This window comes from Phyllostomus discolor, chromosome 10 (genome assembly GCF_004126475.2).
Source record: "Phyllostomus discolor isolate MPI-MPIP mPhyDis1 chromosome 10, mPhyDis1.pri.v3, whole genome shotgun sequence".
In the NCBI taxonomy this organism is placed as follows: domain Eukaryota; kingdom Metazoa; phylum Chordata; class Mammalia; order Chiroptera; family Phyllostomidae; genus Phyllostomus; species Phyllostomus discolor.
In genome coordinates this window covers 90247058-90271603 of record NC_040912.2, presented here as the reverse complement: position 1 = coordinate 90271603, position 24546 = coordinate 90247058, and the positions used below count along the sequence as shown (strand labels likewise).

General features: G+C 50.9%; 2 protein-coding genes and 1 long non-coding RNA gene across 3 annotated transcripts; all 3 read left to right on the top strand.

The window, feature by feature from the left end:
• The first annotated feature begins 4291 nt into the window (after nucleotides 1–4291).
• LOC118497217 lies at nucleotides 4292–7011 on the top strand. Its single transcript, XR_004899751.1, has 3 exons — nucleotides 4292–4666; nucleotides 5009–5137; nucleotides 6330–7011. It is a non-coding gene; the product is annotated as an uncharacterized LOC118497217 (long non-coding RNA).
• A 14-nt stretch (nucleotides 7012–7025) lies between these two features.
• Nucleotides 7026–8726, top strand: ZNF425 (zinc finger protein 425; the record flags this gene model as incomplete). The annotated part of the gene is given in 6 exon segments (XM_028525249.2): nucleotides 7026–7163; nucleotides 7165–7258; nucleotides 7261–7287; nucleotides 7290–7827; nucleotides 7829–7925; nucleotides 7927–8726. Coding segments are annotated over 6 exon segments (1164 nt in total), but the record flags the coding sequence as incomplete, so codon positions are not given.
• A 9007-nt stretch (nucleotides 8727–17733) lies between these two features.
• ZNF786 (zinc finger protein 786) lies at nucleotides 17734–21226 on the top strand (the record flags this gene model as incomplete). The annotated part of the gene is given in 6 exon segments (XM_036010287.1): nucleotides 17734–17788; nucleotides 18598–19040; nucleotides 19042–19134; nucleotides 19136–19294; nucleotides 19296–19460; nucleotides 19462–21226. Coding segments are annotated over 6 exon segments (2226 nt in total), but the record flags the coding sequence as incomplete, so codon positions are not given.
• Nucleotides 21227–24546: the final 3320 nt, after the last annotated feature.

Here is a 24546-nt window from a genome sequence, read left to right as displayed (position 1 = left end):
GGGGAGCCGGTCTCGGGTCTGAACTCGCTCTCAGGGGCTGCTGCAGAGAGGGCTCCGCTCCTCACAGGCTGCGGGCAGGGGGCTGCTTCCCTGTCCCAGGGGCCTCCTCGCACTTATTCTCATTTACAAACACCCTCGCCCCCACCCCCAGGGTAGTGTCCCACCAAAAACCTGAGCACCACATGGCCCAGGCAAGGCCACACAGAAACCCAGCCATCACGTGTGGAGCGTGTGCATTCAGTGTGGTAGGAGTCTGTCACCCTGTTTCCCGGAGTGGCCGCGCCGTTTCACCCTCTGACTGCTGTATGTGAGGGGTCCGTTGTCTCCGAATCCTCACGAAGTCACAGGAAGAGCAACCTCATCTTTGCGTCTCACGCTGTCCCTTTAAACTTTTCTCGGTGAAACTTTCTCTTCTCCAGGTGACCTTAATGACCATTCCTAGCTGACAGAAAGCCCCGGGTGGCAGGCTGAGTTCTGTCATCAGAGTGTCTGGTCCCCGGCAGTAACCAGCACTCTCTCTGGACCTGACTGCATGTCCGCCCTCCCCGAGAAGGGGGAGAGTGGGGATGCGGTCCTTCATCTCCCGGTCCCCCCCTGGCATCCAATGCTCGCGTCTAGGCGAAGAGAAGGAAGGGAAGGAGGAGAGGGAAGGAGACGGGGAAAGCTCTCGCCGGGTGAGTTCTGGGTAAGACAGACTCGTTCTCTCCAGGCTAGGGAAGGTCTGGAGTTGCTCCTGGGGCGTCTCCTCGGAACGTCCGAGGCCTCTGCCGGGACCCCCGGCCAGCTCCGTGGCCCGGTCGTGCGTCCCTCTCCCGGCTCTCCGGGATCCGCGTCCCAGCCCTCTCTGTTAGGGCCCGTGGCCCTGTCCTCTCGCAGAGAGCCTGAAATCGCTCCAGAACGCCTCTCTCCGTGTGGCCCAGGAAACCCTCGTGGGCCTTGTGTTCCCACCCACTCGGGTGGCACCTGCTGATTCCAGAGCGCGGCCTGGCCCCTCTCTGTCCAGAGGGCTAGACACACCCCACTGCAGACACCAGCCCCAGGACACACCCCCAGGCCCTTGGTGGACCCCACGAAGCCCCTTCCCTAGGCTCAATGCGGGGGAGAACGCCCCGACTCTTCCTCTGCCGAGGAGGGGTCCTCACAGCACCGTCTGGCCAGAAAAGCGTGTCTGCACAACACTGGCCGATCCCCAGCACCCTGACGCTCTCACACCTGGGGGCGGGTGGGGGGGGGCGGTGAGTGATCTGATCGCCGGGAGGGACTTGGGGGCGTGCCCGGGGCGCTCTGTCTCACTCCTGCCTTTGGCGCCTGTGCCTGTTTCATCTCGGACTCCCCATCAAACTACCTTCAACTGCTTTATTTGGGCGCATTATAGAAGCGCAAACGTTGTATGCATCTGTGGCACTATGAGTGGGCGTACTAGGGATGTTCCCTGTTGTTTTGCAAATGATGCCGCAATGAGCGTCTTCCTACACGTCTCCGGATGCTCTTCTGCTGCGGCTTTCTCCGGGGGATCTTCCCCGAAGTGAAATTCCTGGATTGTATGCACGCTTTTACTGTTACTATTACAGGGTTATGTAGTTGTTGTCATTTTACTTTACGATTTTTATTGCCCAACGTTGTCCCATAGAGAGTGTACCAATTGTACTTTCATTGTGCGCAGATGAAAATACCATTTCCCCCTCGCCAACTCTTTTTTTTTAAGATTTTATTTATTTATTTTTAGAGAGTATAGAAGGGAGGGAGAAAGAGAGGGAGGAAAACAGGATGTGCGAGAGAAACATAGAGTGGTTGCCTGTTGCGTGCCCTTACTGGGGACTTGGCCCACAACCCCGGCATGTGCCCTGACGGGGAATCAAACTAGCAACACTTTGGTTCACAGGCCGGCGCTCAAGCCACTGAGCCACACCAGCCAGGGTTCTCCTTATCACCTCTTGATCTAGTTACATCTCAATGTACCCTAAGTTTTGGGAGGAGAGTGAAAATGGTGCCTCTATCGTTTTAATTAATTTTCATTTCCTTACTTCCTAGCAAAATTGAGCTCTTTTCACATATTTATTGGTTATAAAATAGCCTCTTCTGTCATTTTAGTTGTGGTTAAAAACATAACGTGGAATTTACCATTTTAAGTGGACATTCAGGAATGTTAGCGTACTCACACTGTTGTGCCACAGATCTCAGTAATTTTTTCATATTCTGACCCATATTCTGGTACGAATCCACTCTCCATCGTATGTGTTTCTCAACCCAGAGTCTCTTGTTTAAGGAATTTTTTGTCCGATGACAATTTCAATTTTGATATCATCAAATTTATCTCTTACGTAAGTTTTGATTTTGGAGGTTGCATTTAAGAAATCCTTCCCTGGATTGTATTAAACTGAATGTTTGTGTTCCCCCAAGTTCATTTGTTGAAACTACAGTAACGTATATATTGATACAGAAGAAGCTTTTGAAAAACGAAACACCTGCTCACAATCAAAGCTCTCATCAGACTAGGAGTGAGAAGGAACTCCCCCAGCCTGATGACAGGCGTATACAAACAACGACAGCTAATACCAGCCTGGCCAGAAGTGCCCGCACCCATGAAGGGCAGGTCTTGGATGAATACCCGCCTCCTCGCAGAGACAATTCTGGGGGGTGGTCTGCACACTCTGAGTCCCCAACAGGGTGGGCCTCTAACTGCCCGCAGGGGACCTGCTTGTTAACGCCCTTGGTTGTCTTACCAACCTAGCTTGATTCCTGGGGTCACCTCGCAGATGACTGGGGTCGCCTTTGTTTGGACCCAAACCCCCGCACTGCCTCTGTGTCTCCATCTCAGTGAAGTGTCCCCGTCCCTGTCTCCTCTCCATCCATTTCCAGCTAACTCTGCAATGCCGCCTCTGTCTCCGTCCCTCTCCAACTCTTTCAATTCTCCTCTGTCTCTGTCTGCCACCCCTGAGCCCCCAAGAGAGTGGGAAGATCCACTTCCGACAGGTGGCGGCTATCCTGGCAGCCAGACTGGAGCTCTGGCGCAGGTACTCGCAACTCTGACGGCGTTCGTTCCTCCCGGCCGCAGGGGGGCGCTGTGGGGGCGGGGGGAACAGGGCCAGCCTCGAGTCCCAGCGTGCACCGCGCCGAGGCGGGGCCTGCACGTCGGGACGGAGCCGGCACGTCGGGGCGGAGCCGGAGGAGGTCCTATGCGGGACGTCTTGTATTACGGGGTCCCGGAGAGTGGCCGGTCGGGACCGCGACAGGCTTTGGGAGACCCGTGTCGAGTAAGTGCGACCATGGAGGTGGCGGTCCCTGCCTAGTTTCTGGTTCCTCGCACGCTCTGGAGTGTGGTCCTCGTTCAGGGAGGGAGGTGGAGGGATCGGCGGCCGGGGAAGGCGCGACTTCGGTGCAGGAGCTGTGCACTGCACCTGGAAGGAAGGGGCGCCGGGAGCCACGCTTAGGACCCACGCTGTTCCTGCTCTTTGCGGGTCGTGGTTTCTCTGCCAGGAAGGTGGCCTCTGAGAAGTGCGTCTTCACGAGCGAATGAGAACAAGTGAGAAGGAAGGCTGGATGGAGACTGCTTCCAAGGAAAGGACAGAGGATTTGAAGCCAGTCTGAGTGGTTATCTTAAGTCACCTCGAATACCCTAGCAGTTTTAATGGAAAAATTGAACTCTGGTTTTAGAGTTTGAAAGGCATGTCTTGAACCTAATACAGGAAACTCTCTCTCTACAATCAGTTAAGTACAGTATAACCTCCCTGAATATGCAAGTTTTCCTTGTACCCTATGAGACTTCATATGTAATAGTTTCAGTAATGCAATCAATGCATTTTCTTCCATTTCTCACTCCTCCCCTTCACGTCTCTTGGCAGATACAAATTCTGTTCGGATTCCTTCAAGCTGTGTCTCTTCAACTAGACTTCCTCCTATAAGTGTAGTTCTTTGGCTGTAAGTTTGAGTCCACAGAAAATGTTCAGATTATGCCAGATTTTTGGCTACTATTTGTGATAGGCAAGGAGAAATCAGCATTTTCTAGTTGGTTTTACTTTTCACGAGAGCAGTTCAGTGCTATTGTATGTTCACAGAAGAGTCTTGTAGGTGGAAAGCACATAAGAAAAAGGATAGAGGAATTTCTTTGAAAGCCCACCTTATAAAAACAGCACCAGGCCCTGGCTGGTGTAGCTCAGTGGATTGAGTGCCGGCCCATGAACTGAAAGGTAGCGAGTTCGATTCCCAGTCAGGGCATGTGCCTGGATTGTGGGCCAGATGCCCCAGTTAGAGATGAGTGAGTTGTTTCTCTCCCTCTCTGTCTTCCCCTCTTTCTAAAATTAAATCAAATCTTGAGAGAAAGAAATATGAACATCCAGTTTTTCTTCATGAAGTATCACATCACCCAGGTGTAAGACCTGTAGACGATGACATAGGAAAAAGTCTTCAAGACCTAGGGCTTGGTGAAAAGTTCTTAGAAGTGGCACCAAAAGCACGATCTATAAAAGAAAATAATAATAAATTGGATGTCATCAAAATTAAAAACTTTTGCTCTCGGAAAATCCTGTTAAGAGGGTGAAGACACCAGGTACAGAAGAGGGAAATCAGCACATGCAATGAAATCGCCTAGAATTATGCACACACCGCACCAATGTCAATTTCATGACTTCCATATTGTAGTGTAATGATGTACCATGTGACCATTGGGGTCAGTTGGGTGAAGGGTACAGGGAACCCTTCTGTACTATCTCTGTGACTTCTGTGAATCTACATCTAGCAGCATCGGCACCGTCTTACATAACAAAATTGGTAGCTAGTAAGTGCAGGTGCTCCCATGAGATGGTGCATTTGCTCAAAGACCTGCTGTTCATTAATTCATTCACTTCACCTGGTTCCACTGAGACATCTGTGACCCCTTATTGTGTGGTCATGGCACCATCCAGAGACAGCTACTCTACCATAGTTCCTTCCTCTCTCTGAAAGATGTGGCTTTTGATAAGCAAAATAGCCTTAAAGTGAGCATGGATTTATACGTGCTCTGTGATTCCAGGTAACCATGACATTCGAGGACGTGGCCTTGTATTTTTCAAAGCAAGAGTGGGAGCTCCTAGAGAAGTGGCAGAAGGAAATGTATCAACAAGTGATGAAGAGACCAATTATGAGACCCTGGATTCCCTGGGTGAGATGGGCTTCCCAGGAATCACTTCTCGAGAACCGACCTAATAGTAATGGGCTTCCCCCCGCTTTATCAGCTGTTGGCTGGATGAACATGGGACCATGCCTGGTCACATTCACAGTGTCTCCTTAAGTTCCCAAAATGGCCTGGGAATATTTCACTCGTCCCTTTTTTATCCAGTGGGATCTCTGCCCCTCAGTCTTACTCATTCTCCGAATTCTGTCTCCCGTTCCAAGCTCGGGGACTCGTTGGGTTCATCTAGGAGGAACATATAGTTAGCACAGAGCCCAGGACACCCCAGCAGTTAGAGGTCAGGCTCCGGAGATAGATGCCAGCAGGTTAGGGGAGACTGGAGCCCTGTGCTGATTGGTGGTGTTTCGAGTTATCACGACTAGTGGCCTTGGGCTTGGAAAATCCAGTCTGGTTTTCCCAGATTTTGAAAAGCAGGCAGTAGTATTTGCAAATGATGGTCATTGCGGAGCATTTGTCTCCCCGCCCCAAGTTTGGGAGTTAACAGCCCAGGCCCAGGCATGCATGTGTCCCACAAGTGCTCAAGGAGGTCCTTGAGCTGGGGGTCCTCTCTGAGAAACACTGTGCCCGGGGCTGCACTGCAGTGGGGCACCTGTGGCGGCGTCTGGCTTTGCCCCTCTGCTTTATAAGAAGCCTTCTTCCCTGCAGGCTCTTGCCGTGGGGGCCGGCAGCATGGGGACCCGCGTGCAGGTGCTCCCGACCTGGGCTCCTTCCCTCAGGGCTCTTTTGCTGGTTGTGTGTCCACCGATAATAAACAGAATGTTATTCATAATAAATCGATAACGTTTCTAAATGATAAAAAAATAAAGAATATGACCTGAAGCCTTCCCATTTTGCTGTTTATTCCACAGATTTAAGGAACTGTTATAATGGCACCTTTACATTCTCAGCGAAACTGAAATTCTGCTCGCCCTCTGAGGGCCATCCACAGCTTCACAAATTTGCCTGCCATTTTTTTTTTCATGCGAAGCCATTTCTTAACCTATCACAAGAGGATCTGGGTATCAAAGTTAAACTTATGTGTAATTTACCTGTGGCGGGCAGCTTTGGAAAGGGGTCAGGGAGGTCCCCTTTCCCACGTTGGTGGTGACGTGAAAATGGCCCTCAGGACACCACCGCAGTGCAGGCACATCACTAACACAGGTGGCTCTTTTTATCTCCCCAGGTCACCCAGGAAGTCCCAGGGCCGAAGAAGAGGAATGCCATTTAAACAGTGTCCAGGCGCGGGGCTCACGTGCTCCCTCACCAGGGGAGGAAACCACAGCTTTACCGGGTCAAGGAGCCGCCTTGCAATGTCGCTGAGACATGGAGACTCCACGTACAAACCCTAATGTCACAGCATCTCCCCGGGAAAAGATGGACCCAGGGCATGAGGCAGGGGGTCCCCGGGGGCACCTGGAAGTCCCCCCAGGGCCAAGATCCCATTCCTGCTTCGTCTGCAGGAAGGTCTTCCCCATCAAGAGAGACCTGGTAGAGCACAGAAGGAGCCACCCCAGGAGCCAGCCCCGTGAGTCCCCTCAGCACAAGGGCCAGGCCGGAAGGAACGCCGACCTCCCGTGGGCCTGGAGGAGCCCAGGTGAGAAGTAGCACCTCCAGGGCGGCGAGAGCGAGAGGAGCTACCACGGGAAGCGCAGCCTCATCGCCCACCAGGCTGCTCCCACAGGGCGGCGGCCCTTCCAGTGCCCTGAATGTGCCAAGACCTTTCGGCGCAAAGCCACTTGAGAGAAACATCAGTGTTTGTGCAAAGGAGAGAGGCCACTTTCCTGCCAGCGGTGCGGCGAGGGCTTGGCCCAGCAGCACAGGCTCGCTGAGCACGGCGGGGTGCATGGCGGGGAGAAGCCCTTCTGTTGTCCCAAGGGTGCCTGGAGTGTCTCCTGGAAGGCTGCCGCACAGGCACACCAGAGGGCACAAGGCAGGGAGAAGCCGTTCCCTGTGTGACCAGTGTGACAGGACGTTCTCCCGCGAGGCTCACCTCGCTGAGCACGTCGGAGCTCACAGCGGGGGAGCGGCCCTTCCAGTGTCCAGAGTGCAAGAAGGGTTTCCGCCTGCACAGAAGCCTGCGAGCCCACCTGGGGCAGCACAGCGGGGAGAAGCCCTCCAGTGCTCGGACTGCGGGAGGGCCCTTCCTGGAAGAACGCCATGAGGGCCCACCAGCGGCTCCACAGCGAGGAGAGGCCGCTCTCCTGTGCCGAGTGCGGCAAGAGGTTCACCCGGCCCTCCCAGCTCGCTCGCCACAGCCGCGCCCACAGCAGGCAGAAGGAGTTCTCTTGTGCCGAGTGCGGCAAGACCTTTCCCCGGCAGTCCAGGCACACGGAGCACCTCCAGGTCCACGCCAAGGAAAAGCCATTCTCCTGTGCCGAGTGCAGCCGGGGCTTCCGCCGACACTCCCACCTCGCCGAGCACAGGAGGCTGCACGGTGGGGAGGGGCCGTTCCGCTGTCCTGAGTGTGACAAGAGCTGCTTCTGGAAGGCCTCTGTGAAGGCCCGCCAGCGGGGGCACAGGGGCGAGAGGCCGTTCGCCTGCAGCGAGTGCGGCAGGGCCTACGCCCAGCAGTCTCAGCTGGCCGAGCACGCGAGAATCCACAGTGGGGAGAGCCCCTTCCCGTGTCCCGAGTGCGGGAAGGGTTTCCGTCTCAAAGGAAACTTGAAAAGCCACCTGCTCCAGCAGTGGCCAAAAACCATTCTCTTGTGTGAAGCGTGGCAAAGGTTTCACACAGCAGTACAGGCTCACAGAACACACTCGAGTCCACAGTGGCGAGACTGCCCTTCCAGGGTCCACAGTGCGACAAGAGCTACTGCATCAGGGGGAGTCTGAAGGTCCATCTGCACATGCACGGCGGACAGAAGTCCTTCGGGTGTCCTGAGTGCGGCAGAGGCTTCCTCCAGAAGAGAAGTTTGAAGTCCCATCTGCACCATCACAGAGGGGAGAGGCCTTTTTCTCGTGATGAGTGTGGGAGGAGCTTCACGTCCATGGGGGCACTGAACACCCATGTTGCTGCAGTGCACACCAGGGAAAAGCCCATCGGCCTCTAAGTCGAGCCACACAGGCAGTGAGCAGTGGCGGCCGTTAGGTGGGCCCGCAGATCTCTTGGCTCTGGCCGAGGGAGGATGAAGAATTCATGGAACGCTGGCTTCAGACACACGGGCCAGATGCATACGTAGTAGGCGGGGTGTGACGCCTCCTTGAAGAAGGGTCCAGATGATCCAGGCATGACAGTCATCTCCCCTCTGTAACCGTCATGGGCAGGGCCTGCCAGTCGTGGGAGGAGCGTCTTACTCTGTTCTCCTGCTTCATCCACTGGTGTGTCGTCCAAGAGCAAGGCCAATCCCTTCGTTACAATCTGAACCCGCAGCCTCTGAACAAATGTTACAGACGGAACTGTTGCCCCCAAACACCTCAGCGTGCTTTCCATTAGCAGGCTGCCTTGTGTGGTGGGAGTTTTCCGTTTTGTCTCATTGTGAATTTTCATTTTCTTGCAAATGGCTGAGAGGGCATCTGTGTCTTGGGGGAATTTTTCTACATTGTTCCGAATAAATGTCACTTACCATCTAATTTGTTAAAATGATGGCCACATAGGCGTTACTTCCTCCTGGATTAATCTAAATCACCTAACAGTCCACCATTGTGAGTAATAAGCAGCGGCATATCCCTAACCTCTCTGCATGTCCAGCGGTGTATCAGTTCCCAAGAAACACCTGAATGTTGAGATCTCCGAGTTAAACACTGAAGGAAAAAAATATTGTCAGTTCACAATATCACTCCGTTTTTTGTTCCATGGCCTACTGTGTCACAAGGCAGCTCTCCAGTCTGTCCCAGCAAATCTTCGTCTGCCTGGTGGACTGTCCATCTTTAACATGATTCCTACAGAAACATAAAGGTTTCCTTCCTTAGGGATTTTCAGGGCCCACAGATAAATGTTCTGTCTTTGTAGCACAACCTGTGGTCAGCCACCTGAATCAGTCAGCTGGGATCAAGGGTGCCCCACGAATGAATGGCGATGTCTAAACAGCAAGCGGCGGTGCCTCCTCTGGCTGGTGCATTCCTGTAGGTGCAAGCTTCTTGCCGAGTCGATGGTGCCTTTGTGCCAAGGAAATGACATTTCCCTCTGGCCTGTGCCTGCGTGTATGGGCCAGATGTCAGCGCTGGCTGGCCTCTTACGCCTGTACCTCAGGACAACTCTTGCCCTTGCCTGGCGTACATGTTAAAAAGGCAGACCGGGGAACCCTCCCCAGAGGTAGTGAGTGAGAGACTTCCCAGGTGCTCTTGTGCAAACTGAAGTTTCAGGACATTTGATCTAGCGAGTGGAGAGGCTGGAGGGAGGAAACTGTTCCTGTAACAGAGACTGGAAGTTACGTGGAAAAAATACAGCATTTACATGGTCAGAATTATGGGCAGCTTTTAGTTTTAAAATTTGCTTTATTATATGTATATCTGTAATTTTTATTTTTTGAAGATTTTCTTTGTTTTTAGATGGGAAGGGAGGGAGAAAGAGAGGGAAACATCAATGTGTGGTTGCCTCTCACATCCCCCCTACTAGGGACCTGGCCTGCAACCCAGTCATGTGCCCTGACTGGGAATCAAACCAGTGACCCTTTGATTCACAGGCTGGTACTCAATCCACTTAGCCACAGCAGCCAGAGCTATGTATATCTGTAATTTTGCAAAGATTTTATTTCTTTTTAAAGAGGGGAAGGGTGGGAGAGAAACATCAATGCCAATTGGTTGCCTCTTGTATATGCCTCAACAGGGGTACTGAACCCCTAACCCGGGCATGTGCCCTGACTGGGAATCAAACCCCTGACCTTTAGCTTTGTGGGATGATGCCCAACCAGCTGAGCCACTGTGGTCGGAGCTATATGGAATTTTTGAAAAGAAGATGTTTCAGGCAGGAATAGCAATTACAAATGCCCAGGCAGTGCAACCACAATGACTGGTCAGAGTGAAAGCGAATTTGAGATCTATTTCACGTTTCGGTTGTAAGACCACTACTTGGGTTTTATAGACTATGACTCACGTTCCTCATTTAAGTCCAGTCTGCAAGACTTTCTGAGGATAACCACTGACCTTCCTCATCCTCACTGGGACAATTCTGAGGGGTGGTCTGCACACTCAAGAATGCCCCTCCGGGTGGATTCCCAACTGTCCACACAGGGGACCTGCCTGTTAATGCCCCTTGACCCCCTCACCTCCCTCGCAATCTAAAGCTGGGGTCACCTCGCAGATGAGTGGGGTCGGCTTAGGGAGGAACCAAACCCTCGCGCTGCCTCTGTGTCTCCATCTTGGTGAAGTGTCCCCGTCCCTGTCCCCTCTCCATCCATTTCCAGCTGACTCTGCATTGCCGCCTCGGTCTCCGTCCCTCTCCAGCTCTTTCAATTCGCCTCTGTCTCTCCCTGCCACCCCTGAGCCCCCAAGAGAGTGCGAGTGTCCTGTTTCCGACATGTGGCGGCTATCCTGGCAGCGGGCCTGGGGCTCTGGCGCAGGTACCCGCAACTCAAGCAGCATTCGCTCCTCCCGGCCGCTGGGGGCGCTGTGGGGTCAGGGCGTTGCCCGGCCGCGAGTCCCAGCATGCACTGGGGCGGGGCCTGCGCGTCGGGGCGGAGCTGGAGGCGGTGGGCGGGTCTGTGGGTCGGCCGTGGGGGCCGGGCGGAACCCCGAAGAGCCATGGCTGCACCGGCTCCGGTAAGAGGGGTCCCTCGAGGGGACGCCCAGGTGCAGAGCGGGCCAGCGGCGGACAGATGGGGCGCTGCCTGGGGTCGCGCTAGACTCGGGTTGTGGGGTCCGGCCCTGGACGGAGCTGGTGACCGCGGCTCGTGGCACTCGTCCGTGGCCGAACACCTGAACGAAGCCGAGCGTGGGCTTGCCGAGCCCGGGCTGGGGGCTCCCTGGCGCGCGCCTTGGGGGGGGGGGGGGACAAGGAAAAGGACGGAAGGAGGAGTGGGGCCGGCGACGTGTGTTACCGTTCAACCAGCTTTCGTTGTTGAAATCAGAGCGAGTGTTTTGAAAGATTTAAGATTCTGCGTGGTTGAAGCGATGTTTGGCGGCGGCTGAGATGCCAGCGTTCAGCCGCTAACGTGTCCAAGTTTGTGTTGAGTGTACAAAGGAAGGATGCTGATGGTACATACGTTGGAGGGGGTAGAAGAGGACATAAAAACTGGGGTGCATATTATTTCATTAGCGTTTTGTCGAAACCGAGTTTTAGAGGGAGTGGCCATTATTTTTATTATGTTTTCCTGTATAAACTTTATGTTGAGCGTTTTTGCTCATTCCTAAACAAATTCATGAGGTCGTTCACTTTAAAATACTGTTAATCACAACAAAAGTCATAATTCCTTGGGTTAAATATAGAAAATATAATGCAGTGCATTTATAGAGGAAATGATAGATAATAGGGAGCTATACTGCCTTTTCCATTTGGTGGAGGGGGGGGAACATTGAGGTAATCACTACTGTATACCATTAAAAAATTACATTCTATGTATATTAAAAGTCGAAACATAAAAATGTGAAACTTTAGCCTTTTGGAAGAAAATGTAGAATAACCTCAATGTAGAAAAAAATTTCATAAAACACAGAAATCCACTCCACGTTCCTCATTTAACTTAAGAAAAGATAGATATATTTACATCAAAATTAAAAAATTATGTCTAGTATAAAACAGCATAAATAAAGTTAAAAGATTTAGACACACTCGGAAAAAGCATTTGCAACCTAATGTAGTTAACACTCAATGTACAAATTATATAAAGAAATCCTAGAAATGAAAAGACAGGCGACCTAGTAAAAATACAGACAAAGGATATGAACAGGCAATTCACAGAACTGAAAACAGGGAGTGGGCAATGGTTAAAAGAATGGTTAAAAATTGTGACATTCACACAATGGAACCCTATAGAAAATTACAATAAGTCTGTTCTCGATCAAAATGGACAGATCTCATAGTATTGAATGGAAAAATCCAAGTTGCAGTATGATTAAGTATTTTTGTATAAAAGACAAAGCAGTGATATATATTATTTATAGATATGTGTGCACATTAAAAATTAAAAACATGGACTGAAGAGTTACCACATCCATCATACTGTTTGCTTCTCAGAAAGGAGGAAGCCAGGACTGAGCCTGAGAACAAGATTGAAAAGGGGACCAAGAGGACTTGAACTTCATCTGTCATAAACAATGAAAGCTTTTGGAACATTTTTGAAAAACATTTATTTAAAAGTAAGGAATTGGCTCTGACTGGTGTGGCTCAGTGTGCTGAGCGCTGGACTGCAAAGCAGAGGGTCGCCAGTTCGATTCCCAGTCAGGGCACATGCCTGGGTTGCAGGCCAGGTCCCCAGTTGGAGGTGTGTGAGAGGTAACCACACACTGATGTTTCCCTCTCTTTCTCCCTCTCTTCCCCCCTCTCTAAAAATAAATAAATAAAGTCTTTTTAAAAAGTTGTAAAAAAAAAAATAAAAGGAAGGAATTGCCCTGGCTGTTGTGGAGTAGTGGATTGAGCACTGGCCTGCAGACGGAAAGGTTGCCATTTCTGTTCCCAGTCAGAGCATCTGCCTGGGTTTCGAGCCAGGTCCCCAGTTTGGGGCTTGAGAGAGTCAGTTGATTGATGTTCCTCTCACACATCATGTTTTCCTTCCTCGCTTTCTTCCTCCCTTCCCCTCTCTCTAAAAATACATTTAAATTTTTTTTTAAAAGTAAGGAATTTACAGAGAAGAGGAGAATAAGTATATTTAACTGAGATTAAAACACACATTTGATTCTGCTACAATACATCATGCAATTCTGAAGATCACAGTGCCAGGCAAAATCATGCAATAAAAACCATAGCTTATGGGAGAAATGGTGTAGGGCACACAACGCTCAAAACTTTTGTCAGTGCTGGCCCTGCCTGGGTGTCTTGCTCAGCTGGAGCGTCCCAGGTTCGGTTCCCAGTCAGGGCACATGCAGCAAGCAACCAGTGGACACATGAATGGGTGCAGTAATGAATTGATATTTTTCTGCCTCTAAAATCAATAATTAAAAAAAAAAGTTTGTCAGCTACGTGTTAAAAAGAAAAGATAGGAGCCTTGGCCAGGTAGCATAATGTTCCATTATGGGTTCAATCCCCAGTCAGGACACGTACAAGAATTAACTAATAATTCTTGCATCAATAAGTGGAACAACAAATCGACATTTCTCTCTCTCCTCCCTCCTTCCCCTCTCTAAAATAAATAAAAAAAAATTTTAAAGACCAAAAAAAAGGATAGGAACTTAATAAAAACAGCAGTTTTATGCATGTTAAATGATTAAGAAATAATATTTTTAGACCTACCTGACATTTGCTGTGGAAGTGGGTGTAAGAAGGAGTGGGGCTTGTGGGTTATGGGGAAGTCGTGGAAGGAAGATTATCTGAAATCAGCAAGTCACAACGCCAGGTGTGGAAGGTGGGGCTAGTCATGCAGGGTCAGACAGGTACTTCAAGGTGTTCACGTGTGCGTTTTGATTATTCCTATTCAGTCAGTTCTCACAGTAGCAACTAAAACTCTAAAATTGCTAGGAATGAACCTATCAAGAATTCTATAATATCTATATGAAGAAAACTATAAACTTTATTAAAGCACATGAAATATCTAGATAAATGAAAGAGCATGTTTCTGGGAGGGAAGATCCCATATTTTGGAGATCCAGCTCTCCCAAAATTAATCCATATACTCAGTGTATTCCTATCAAGATCCCAATAGAATTTGTGTAAACTATGGCAAACTATGTTTTCTATTTATGTAGAAGAGAAAATGGACAAGAGAAGTCAAGACAATTCCCTGTAAAAAATGATGGAGGTGGTGGAAGATGGCTCCACCCTTTTAAATAGCAAAATATTCACTAAAACTAAGAAAGAGTGCAGTTTTGGAGCAAGAATAGGCAGATTTGCCAGTGGAAGAAAAATGTACCCAAATATAAATGGAAAACTAGTTTATAAAAAATGGTCCCAAATCAATGGTGAAAAAACAGACTATTCAATATATTTTATGTCTGTTGAATATCATTTTGGAAAAAGAATTATGTCCCTCTCTGTTATGAGAAATGAGTTTCATACGGGAAAAGTTCTCGTTCTGATAAAGCTGTAAAAACGTTATGTAGAATTCAGAAGAATATCATTTATAGTTCTACAATAGACTACCGAGGCTTCCAAATCCAGACACTAAATCCTGAAGCTGCAAAAGAGGTCCTAACAAGTCTGATAATACAAGGAAAAAGCAGTTAGAATATTTGTATAAACTTTTGATGTGGGAAAGGAAAGAAAAAGCTGGAAACGCTATGGAAAAGACTTAGATTTTGAACTAAATGGAAGGGTCAGAATAACAGAAGATAAAGTCAAATTACAGTTGATACACTGGGAGAAAACATTTGCTACTCAGTCAGCGTTATTAATCACTAATATAAGACTTATGAGAGCAAAGGGTATGAACAGGTATGCACAAAGATATGTAGACCCCCCCCCCCAAAAAAGTATGAACAGGATGCTAAGCCTCACAGATTAATGCATAGTGAAACAATGAAATACAAATATTTTACCCATCACATTGGCAAAAAAAAAAATAGTCTTCAAGGACATCCTGTGCTGGCAGAGGTGCGGTGACGTGTTTCATCTCATCAGCAAAGGCTAACATGCTGGATCCTTTTTGGAACGTGGAAGGGGTTGTGGTTAGCAACAGCACCACGTGCCTAGAGCAGAGGAGGAGCCGCTCCCCAGGAAGAAGCTGCCAAACAGGCAAAAAACGGTGTCCAGTCCCCAAGTCTTCTAAAGGACGGGAAGGAGCTGGAGTCACCTGGAAGCAGTCGTGACTGTGTGTGTGTGTTATGCATGTAATTTCAGCTACCTCTGACCTTTGAGGATATTGCCATTTACTTCTCGGAGCAAGAGTGGCAGAACCTCGAGGCCTGGCAGAAGGAGCTTTACAAGCATGTGATGAGAACCAATTACGAGGTCCTGGCTTCTCTAGGTAAGCAGTGTTGGACTTGGTGGGTGAGTCTGCACCTGGGTCCTGGAACAGGGCCCGTCACTGGATGTGCCTACCTGTCAGGTAGCCAGAATTCTCAGAAATCAACTCCGCAAGGCACTTTCACCCAGTATTCTTCTGTTAATACTCCCATCAGCGCTGCCACTCCTTACGCAAGGGTAGACACCGTTACGTGAGAATACTGAAGACAACATGGAGTGTGAGGGCGGCGGGGGTGACAGAGAAGTACATTCCAGGGCACTCGGTCACCGCACACTCTCAGGTTCCAGGGCTGTCCACACAGGCACATGCCTGGTAGCTCATACCCACGAAGCGCCTGGATCCTTCAGCCTCGGGTGTCTGAATCTGTCAGCTTTTCCGGCGGTGTCCACGTGCGTCCGAAAAGCTCATGTTCCTTTCCCCGCAGTGAGATTGGGCCCCGCTGTCCCCTGAGCTGTCTCTGCCCAGTTGTGGGGATGGGTGTTCTTTTTAGTCTTGCTGCTGACAGGGTCTTTTGTGTTCCTTTTTATTATCAATTAAAAAATTAAAAAAACATGCCTTCCAGAAAAGTATCAACTGATAAAACTCTCTTACCTCATGCTTACCCCTTACTCAGTTCATTCCCCAAAGCAACCACTTTTAACCATTTCTAGTCTAGTCCTTACTGTGGTTGCCTCCCGTCTGTGCTGTCATGCTTACAATTCTCTTCTTGGATGTTTCATGTTTATGCTGCATTAATGAACTCATCACTCTGAAAAATGGGGCATTATCTCACTTATGCTATCATCCTTCTGTCTCCTTTTTCCCTTTCTCCCCAGATTTTGATAGTTTTTTTTTGATACCTTTATAACTTGAATAACGAATGAACTTCCAGATTATGGGCCTTCGACTTTACATCACATGGCTCGGCTCCTTGAGTGTGCGACTGATGAGGAAGTTAGTTCTCCTATACCTCCTTCCCCCTCTCCTGCCAGTTCCTGGCAGCTGTACCGTTTCCTTTATGTTGCAGGGTTTCTAATATTTATATATTTTTTTGTTACCATAATTTTTCCAGGTTCTATCTGTAGAGTGTTTCTGAATCCTATAATCTGAGACATTACATTACTGTGTTTTCGTTATTACTGAAGAACCAGTGATTGAGTCTAAGAGAAATAAATGTAATCTTAGGTTGTTAACCACGTGCCACTCAGAAAGCACACCCCAAGCATCAAAGTCAAGTGGACCTGCCGTGGCATGTCCTCGTGGTTGTATCTGCGCTTCCTCGGTGGCTCACCAGGCTGAGCGTCCTCTTTCCTCTTCTTTGGAGGAATATCTGTTCAACTACTTCCCCCACTTTTGCACTGGGCTCTTCATCCTTTTAGTGTCAAATTAGACGTGTTCTCTATTTGTTTGGCATCCTGGGCCCTTATCAGACACATGATTCTCCATTCTGTGGGTTTCCTGGTGTCCTTTGCAGCACAGCAGCTTTCAGGCTTTCATGAAGTCTGGTTTGTGTGTCCTTTTACTGCTTGAGCTCTGGGTGCCAGATCAGAGAAACCGATGCCTAATCCGGAGCCGCCACGGGTTCACCCCCATGTTTTCTTCTAGGAGTTTTATGGTTTCAGCACTCACACTTGGGTCTTTGACCTGTTTTGAGTTAGTTGTTCTATATGGCATGGGGTGGGAACCCACTTTTATATGGTTGTCCGGTTGGCCCAACACCTGTTTGTTGAAAAGACTACTTTTCCCCTATTGAATTCTCCTGGCAGCCTTTTGGAAAATCAGTCAGCCATAAATGTCAGTTTATTTCTGGATTCTAAATTCTCTATTTTCTCAGTCTGTGTGTCTGTCCTTATGTCACTGCCACACTGTTTTGATTCCTGTTGCTTTTAGGATCAGTTTGTCAATTTCTAACCCCCTCCTGTCCCCCCCTTTCCCGCCAAACAAAAGGCAGATTGGATTTGGGGACTGTTGTCATCTTAACAATACCAGCTCTTCCAGTTTATGAATATAGGGTATCTTTCCATTTATTTAGGACTTTTAATTTTTTCAACAGTATTTTACAGTTTATATTGTACAGGTCTTGCATTTTTTTATTAAATTTATCTCCAAGTATTTTATTCTTTTTGATATTATGTAAATGCATATTGTTTTGTTTATTTTTGGGAAAACACTTTTACTTATTTAAAACTAGTTTTTGAAGATTTTATTTATCTTTAGACAGAATGGAAGGAAGGGAGAAGGAAAGGGAGAGAGAGAACAGCAATGTGTGGTTGCATCTCACAAGCCTGGCCCGCAACCCAGGCATGTGCCCTGACTGGGAATCGAACCAGCAACCCTTTGGGATTTGCAGGCCAGTGCTCAATCCACTGAGCCACACTAGCCAGGGCTATAACCTGTTCTTGGACATCTCTTCTCATACATGGTCCTGAGTTAATTTTAAGAAATTTAAAAACAACTCAGTGTGCCTTAAATGTCACCCTTGAGGAAACCGAGTTCCCGTTTGGCCTCTCTGTGCAGACGGTGGGCTTCCCAAACCAGAACTGATTTCCTGCATTGAACGGGGGACGGAGCTCTTCAGGGAGTCAGGAGAGCCACAGAGACCAGGAGACATAACTCACAGCCCCTGCAGATCCGAGCTTTGGCCCGGTTGCTGAGGGATGGCAGTTCCGGGGTAAGTACGGAGAAATCAGCCCTGCCCTTGATTAAGACGTCCCATTCAGGCTTCTCAGTTCTAAATCTCCAAGCTCGTCTCCTGCTTCAGCTGGGCTAAGGCTTGCTCTGGGCTGTGGGGCTGTGTTCTAGAGGAAGGCAGTTAGCACAGTGGTTAGGGGCAGTGGGTCCCAGAAGGAGAGAGTGATGAGAGGGGACCAGAGATGAGGCCTTGCTGCCCGGCTTAGGGACTGCTCGTGGGTCACACGGAGCCTCGGGTCAGTCAGGACCTGGCCAGGAACACTGCTGCCGTCCCTCTGAGACTCCGGGGTACCTGCTCATCGCAGCGGGTGAGCCTGCCAGTCCTGGGGTCCTGACAGTGGGGGATGCTCGCAGAGCAGGTGCAGCACGCCAGGCCCTGCGCTGAGCACTCTGCACACGTGAACCCGTGTAATTCCCCTGCAGTCTCACCTGCCCCATTTCTGCAGACGGGCCTGAGGCCCAGAGAGATCAGCTTGACGGGCGCTGCCGTGGACACCTGGCCTCAAACCCAGGCAGTCGGCTCCAGAGCCCCGGCCCACACCCGTGACCTGTCCTCCCCTCCTCTCTGTATTATTCTAAGAAGGTCTGTTTAGCTGAGCAGTCAGCAGACCCTCACCAGATTCCTGGTCTCGGAAGAGAGCCACCGGAAATGCACCCTGAGTGCAGCTCAGCAGAAACCAGGTTCCCGGGCCACCACAGGTCACTGTTACGGGTGCCTTTACTGGTGACAGGAGGCATTTAGTCATGCCGTAGATAGGAATTCTGACTGGATTTTCGGTTCAATTTCAGGAAGCCAGCAGGCTGGGCGTCCCGGAGAACCTGAACGCCATTTTCGGGTAGCGTCTCGTGAGAGCCCCTGTTCCTCTGAACCCTTATCGGGAAAAAGCGGAGGTGTTTCCTCCAGGCCTGGCCAAGGTGCCACCCTCGTGAAGCCAGACAGACTCGATCCGCGGGCTCTGCTCCCCGCAGTCCACCACTCCAGGGAGCCCCTGCAAAGAGAGAGAATCCCGAACCCCAGAGCTCGGGCTCCCCCAGACTCCCAAGAAGCACCCTCCAGGGAGGTCACCCAGCCCCTGCGGCCTGTCTGCAGGGAGAGCTTTTGGAAGAAGAACCCCTCAGAGAGGCCCCACAGGAGCCACCCCAGGGACCAGGCGCGTGGGGCCTGGGAGAAGCCGGGCAGACAGGCTGATCCGCAGCATCAGTGGAGCGCCCCTCGGGGACAGAGGCTGCTGCCGCTGTCACGAGTGTGGAAGGAGCTTCCGCCTGAAGCAGGACTTGCTGAGACACCTGCCCGCACACGCAGGGAAGAGCCCGCTTACCGAGTCCTGACTGTACCGTGTGCTTCCACCACAGGCGGGCGCTTCTCGGCCCCCACCTCCCGCACCCGGGGCCGAGGCCCTCCCAGTGCCTCAGGTGTGACAAGAGCTTCCTCCCGAACAACAGCGCCCAGGCCCCCCAGAGCCAGCGCGGCAGGGCGGGGCCAGGACTCCCACCGACAGGGTGCTGGGGCCTTCGAGCCCAGCAGTGGTCACTCAGGAGAGAGGCCAGGCCCCTGTCCAGCTCGTGAGGAGCACTGCCACCTGGCGGGGAGCATGGAGGTTGTCCTCCAGCGCTTCCCTGCCGGGGAGAGGCCATTCTCTTGCACAGAATGCAGGTAAGTGCTTCTCTACCAGGGCCACGCTCGCTAGCCACGTCCGGGTGCACACGGGGGAAAAGCCCTTCCCGTGCCTGGAGTGTGACAAGAGCTTCCGCCTGAGTGGCCTGCTGAAGGCCCACCAGCGTGTGCACAGTGGGGAGAGGCCCTTCTCCTGCAGGAAGTGTGGCAAGGGCTTCAGCAAGCAGTGTAAACTCGCCGAGCACACCCGGGTGCACAGCGGGGAGAAGCCGTTCTGGTGTGGCGAGTGTGGCCGGGACTTCCGCCAGCAGGGACAGCTGCTGCGGCACCAGCGGCTGCACAGCGACGAGAAGCCCTTCCAGTGCCCGGAGTGCGAGCGCAGCTTCCGTCTGAGGAGCATGCTGAGAGCCCACCGCCTGCGGCACAGCGGGGAGAGGCCGTTCTCCTGCGGCGAGTGCGACAAGAGCTTCCGCCTGAAGGGCATCCTGAAGGCCCACCAGCGCACCCACAGCGCGGAGAGGCCCTTCTCCTGCGCGGAGTGCGGCAAGGGCTTCACCCACCAGTGCAAGCTCCGGGAGCACCTGCGCGTGCACAGCGGGGAGCGGCCCTTCCAGTGCCCCCAGTGCGACAAGAGCTTCCGCCTGAAGGGCATCCTGAAGGCCCACCAGCACACCCACAGCGCGGAGAGGCCCTTCTCCTGCGCAGAGTGCGGCAAGGGCTTCACCAGGCAGTCCAAGCTCACCGAGCACCTGCGCGTGCACAGCGGGGAGCGGCCCTTCCAGTGCCCGGACTGCGACAGGAGTTTCCGCCTCAAGGGGCAGCTGCTGAGTCACCGGCGCCTGCACACAGGAGAGAGGCCCTTCCAGTGCCCCGAGTGCGGCAAGAGCTACCGCGTGAAGGCGGACATGAAGGCCCACCAGCTGCTGCACAGCGGGCAGCTGCCGTTCTCCTGTGAGTGTGGCAAAGGCTTTGCGAAGCAGTCAAAACTCGTGGAGCACATCCGGACACACACGGGGGAGAAGCCCTTTCAGTGTCCCAAGTGCGACAAGAGTTTCCGCTTGAAGGCACAGCTGCTCAGCCACCAGGGCCTGCACACAGGGGAGAGACCTTTCCACTGCCCCGAGTGCGACAAAAACTTCCGGGAAAGGGGACACATGCTGAGGCACCAGCGCATTCACAGGCCCGAGAGGCCCTTCGCCTGTGGCGACTGCGGGAAGGGCTTCATCTATAAGTCTAAGCTTGCCGAGCACGCCCGAGTGCACACGAAATCCTGTCGGGCCCCGAGCGGGCCCGACATTCAGAAGCGGCTCAGCCAGCTCTTCGCGATGATCGAGGCCGACTGGAGCTGAGACGCCGGAGCCGTCGGGGTGGAGAGGGCCTGGGGGTCGCCGTGGCCAAGCCACTGCGGCACGGGTTTCAGGAACAGGGGCCCTTGTCTGAGCCAGAGTGGAACACAAGTTAGGCATGTGAGAAACCATAGAGGGGCTTCCTTTTTAAAATCATCACAGGTATATTTCCTACCTGTTGACAAAAAGACCCATTTGTTCTTCCTGCCGTCTTACGTGGTAATTTCTCCCCAAAGGCTTCGCTAGCTCCGGAATCAGGAGCTCGGATGTAAACCGGAGATCCCTCCAGCGCCGGCTGCTGCCTGTCAGCTCCCCTTCTCTCTTCTCACTCACAGTGCGGTCCTAAACTGGGGGTGAAGTCCAGCGCGTTTGGTTGCAGGCCTAATAGGACATTAGACTCGGTGTAGATTGATTTATTTGGAAATTGATGATAATAAAAGGAGTTCTCCAAAGTATAGTTTATGTGAGTGCTGAAGTTTCCACAGCAGATTCCACAGTGACCATGACTAATTCCCCCAAGGAAAAGCTGCTAGTTTCAGCAAAATTTTGGCTAATCTGAGTTGAAGAAACATAAAACTGAAGGTGCCGAGATGTGTGGGACTAGAATTTAGAGAAGAGTTTGGGACAGGAGGTGTCGATTTGGGAGCTCTGGGACAGAGATGCCCCTTGAAGCTGAGTGAGTGGACGAGGTCCCCATCCATGGACGGAGCGACAGAGCAGACGACCGAAATCCAAGTTCAGATAAAATAGCAACAGCTTTGTGTAGAGCGTTTTCAAGCAAATGTTGTAAGTAAACGCGATACCAGTAGAAAGCCAACAAAATGCTGCGTTTGGTACATTAGGTGAGGGTTCTGTGAGCACAGTGTTTATGCTACAGGGAGAGGGTTGTATTTCACAGAGAATCCTGACTTGGAGAGAGTTCACGTTTCATGTCACAGAATGGCTGCCCTGGAATTCTGAGGGACTCGGTCAAGTGCAATAGACATTACTGTGAAACAGTGTATCACAGATGATTTTCTGTGGAACACTAGCTTCAAATATTATATATATATATATAATATTCAAATATTATATATATAATATCCACTGTTGCCCAGTGGACTGAGCGCCGGCCTGTGAACCAAAGGGTCGCTGGTTTGATTCCCTCCCACTCAGGGCACGTGCCTGGGTTGCTGGCCAGGTCCCCAGTTGGGGGCTGTGAGAGGCAACCACCCATGGATGTTTCTCTCCCTCTCTGTCTCCCTCCCTTCCCTTCTCCTCTCTCTAAAAATAAACAAAATAAAAAAAAATTTTAAAGAATATTCAGAAAAATTGGAGAAAGCACTGTTATTATAAATAACATAATTTTATGAAAAAGGAAGCATCTAGAGACAAAAGCAAGTTCTAGGAAGATAAAAGAAAAACGTAATTGCTAAAATAAAACACCTTATACTGGGATTAAAGAAATCTCTCAGGATATAGAACCCAGGATCCAGCAGGTAGAAGATAAGGAAGGAAATGGAAGAAACTGAATTGTACAAATACTAGCCTTTTGCCCATTTTTCTGTAGAATTTTTGGTCCTTTTATTTCAGTTTGTAAAAATTATATATCTTAATCATAAGTGCACATATGGTGTAAACGTAGGGGGAAGAGTTGGGAGAAAGGTGTTAGGCAAATCAAGGGGGAAAAGTACACCAAAAAAATTGCTTTAGAAATGTAGGACTATAGGGGCAGAAAGATTTCTCCCTACTCTAGTGTTACATGTGAGGGTGTAGGTGCAGCAGCTGCAGGACCAGAAGCCGCTCCCAAAAGGAGATAAGAATGGAGTTACAATCCATTCCCCGAACAGTACACATTCCTGTTGACCAGGGGCCGGCCTTCATAGGGAGTGGTGGGAGAGCCGTGTATTGACACCGCGATAACAAATTTTACTAACCAACCCTGACCCAGCATTAGTTTAACCTTTCTGTTTGCCTCCTTTACGGCCCACCCCACCCCTCCCAAGTTCCTCATAGATGCTGGGGAGTTGCCCTGACCCAAGGTAGACTAAATCTTGCCTGAAACAGTGAAAACCCACCATCGTAAGCGGGTGGGTGGCGGGAGGTGGTTGTAGTGAACCAGCATGTGCACACGCGATTTCGTGTTGAAAACGGACAGTCTGGAGTAGCAAAAATTGAGGGGAGAATACAGTGTTACGCATGACCCAATTCCCTGACTTACATGCCGATCAATTTTAGACCCAACCTCGTGTAACCACAAAAGGAAGGAGTCAGCCCTGTTAGCGTGTCCTAGCTAGTTAATTCCAGTTTTCAGAGTCCAGAGCCCGGGGCCATCAGGACGCCGTTCAAAAATGCAGTACTGTCGGGCGACGCGGGAGGCTGTTTGGTGCTCCTGCCGGCAGGTGGCGCTGTAGAAGCCGAGTCCACGCTCGGGGAAGGCAGCGGGGAAGGAAACGTTCCCAGGGCAACGGCCGGCCGCGGGGCGGGGCTGACTGGCGCAGGCTCCGCCCGCCGGGGTCTCCCCCCGCCGCCCCCCGCCCCCCGGCGCAGAGCTGGGCCGCGGTGGGGTCTCAGTCTTGGCCTACTGAGACTTTGCAGGAGCCGTCAGGTGGGAGTTGGTGATTTTTAAGCCGGCAGACAGGTCGGTCCGTGGTGGCAGGAGGACACAGCCGGCTCGGGCTGTTCAGGCCGTGGGGAGATGCTGTCCGCGGTGCTCGGACCGACTGTGAGATCTGCCGCCCTGGCGCAGCCGACCCGAGCTGGCGCGCTGGGGCCAGGGAGGGCGGTGTGGGGAAATCTGTGCACCCACCCGCAAACCAAGTTCCGTGAAGCAGACTGCTTTTTTTGTCTTTATCCATCCAGCCTGTGGCCCCCAGAGGGCGCTCTGCGAACACTTGTGGAATCAATCACTGGCTTGAGAGCCCCTACACAGACACCGATTTTACTGTCAGCCCAGGGCTTTCTGAGTGTTCTTGTTCCCGAAACTCAGCTTGTGAGTTGGGAATACTGTTGGTGAGGCACAGAATGGAGGAAAGAAGGACAGAGGACGCTATGGCTGAGAAAAGGACAAGAGTCCCATGCGGGGCGGGGGTGGGGGGGGCGCATATGATAATACAATACCAAATGGGACTCCCATTTAACAAGTTCCGTAGAAAATGATGCCGATGGTTGCAACCCTCATTTAAGTCTTAAAGGCCCCCAGGGGTGACAAGAACGGAGTTTCCTGATAGCCTAAATTGACAATTCTTATTGCCCTTTTTCTCTAATGCAAAGACAAATAAATAAATGGTATTCAGGGTAGAACCCTTAGAGATGGTAACCCCTTGTTTCATGGACGAGTAAAGGGAGTTGCAGACAGGCTGAAGTGATTTGCTCCAGGTCACGTGGGTCACTGAGAATGCAGCGCAGGTTTCTGGAGTTCCAGTTCTGCGCTCTCCCTCCTCCCCTTCAACAACTGTTTCCTGGGACTTCTTTCCTTTAATAGATATTCATTAATAATATTCACAGTATTGCCTCTCTTGGACTGTGGCTGCCCTAATCAAGTGTCTGCCCCACATTTTTCAGGCTATCAGGAAGCGATGGGGCCTTTTTCTTCCTCCCGTTTGACACCTTCTTCTAGGGAAAGTGAGCGATATTTTGATTTTGGGTGCAGACGGTTCATTGATGATCTATCATTTCTTTCTGACATTTCTAATGTATTCTTGGGGCAAATAGTTTTCAGCGTAAATTTCATATTGTTGGAGTGAAAAGCAGTACCGATTGTAGAGAATTCTTCAGATGTAACTTTCTATATTTCTT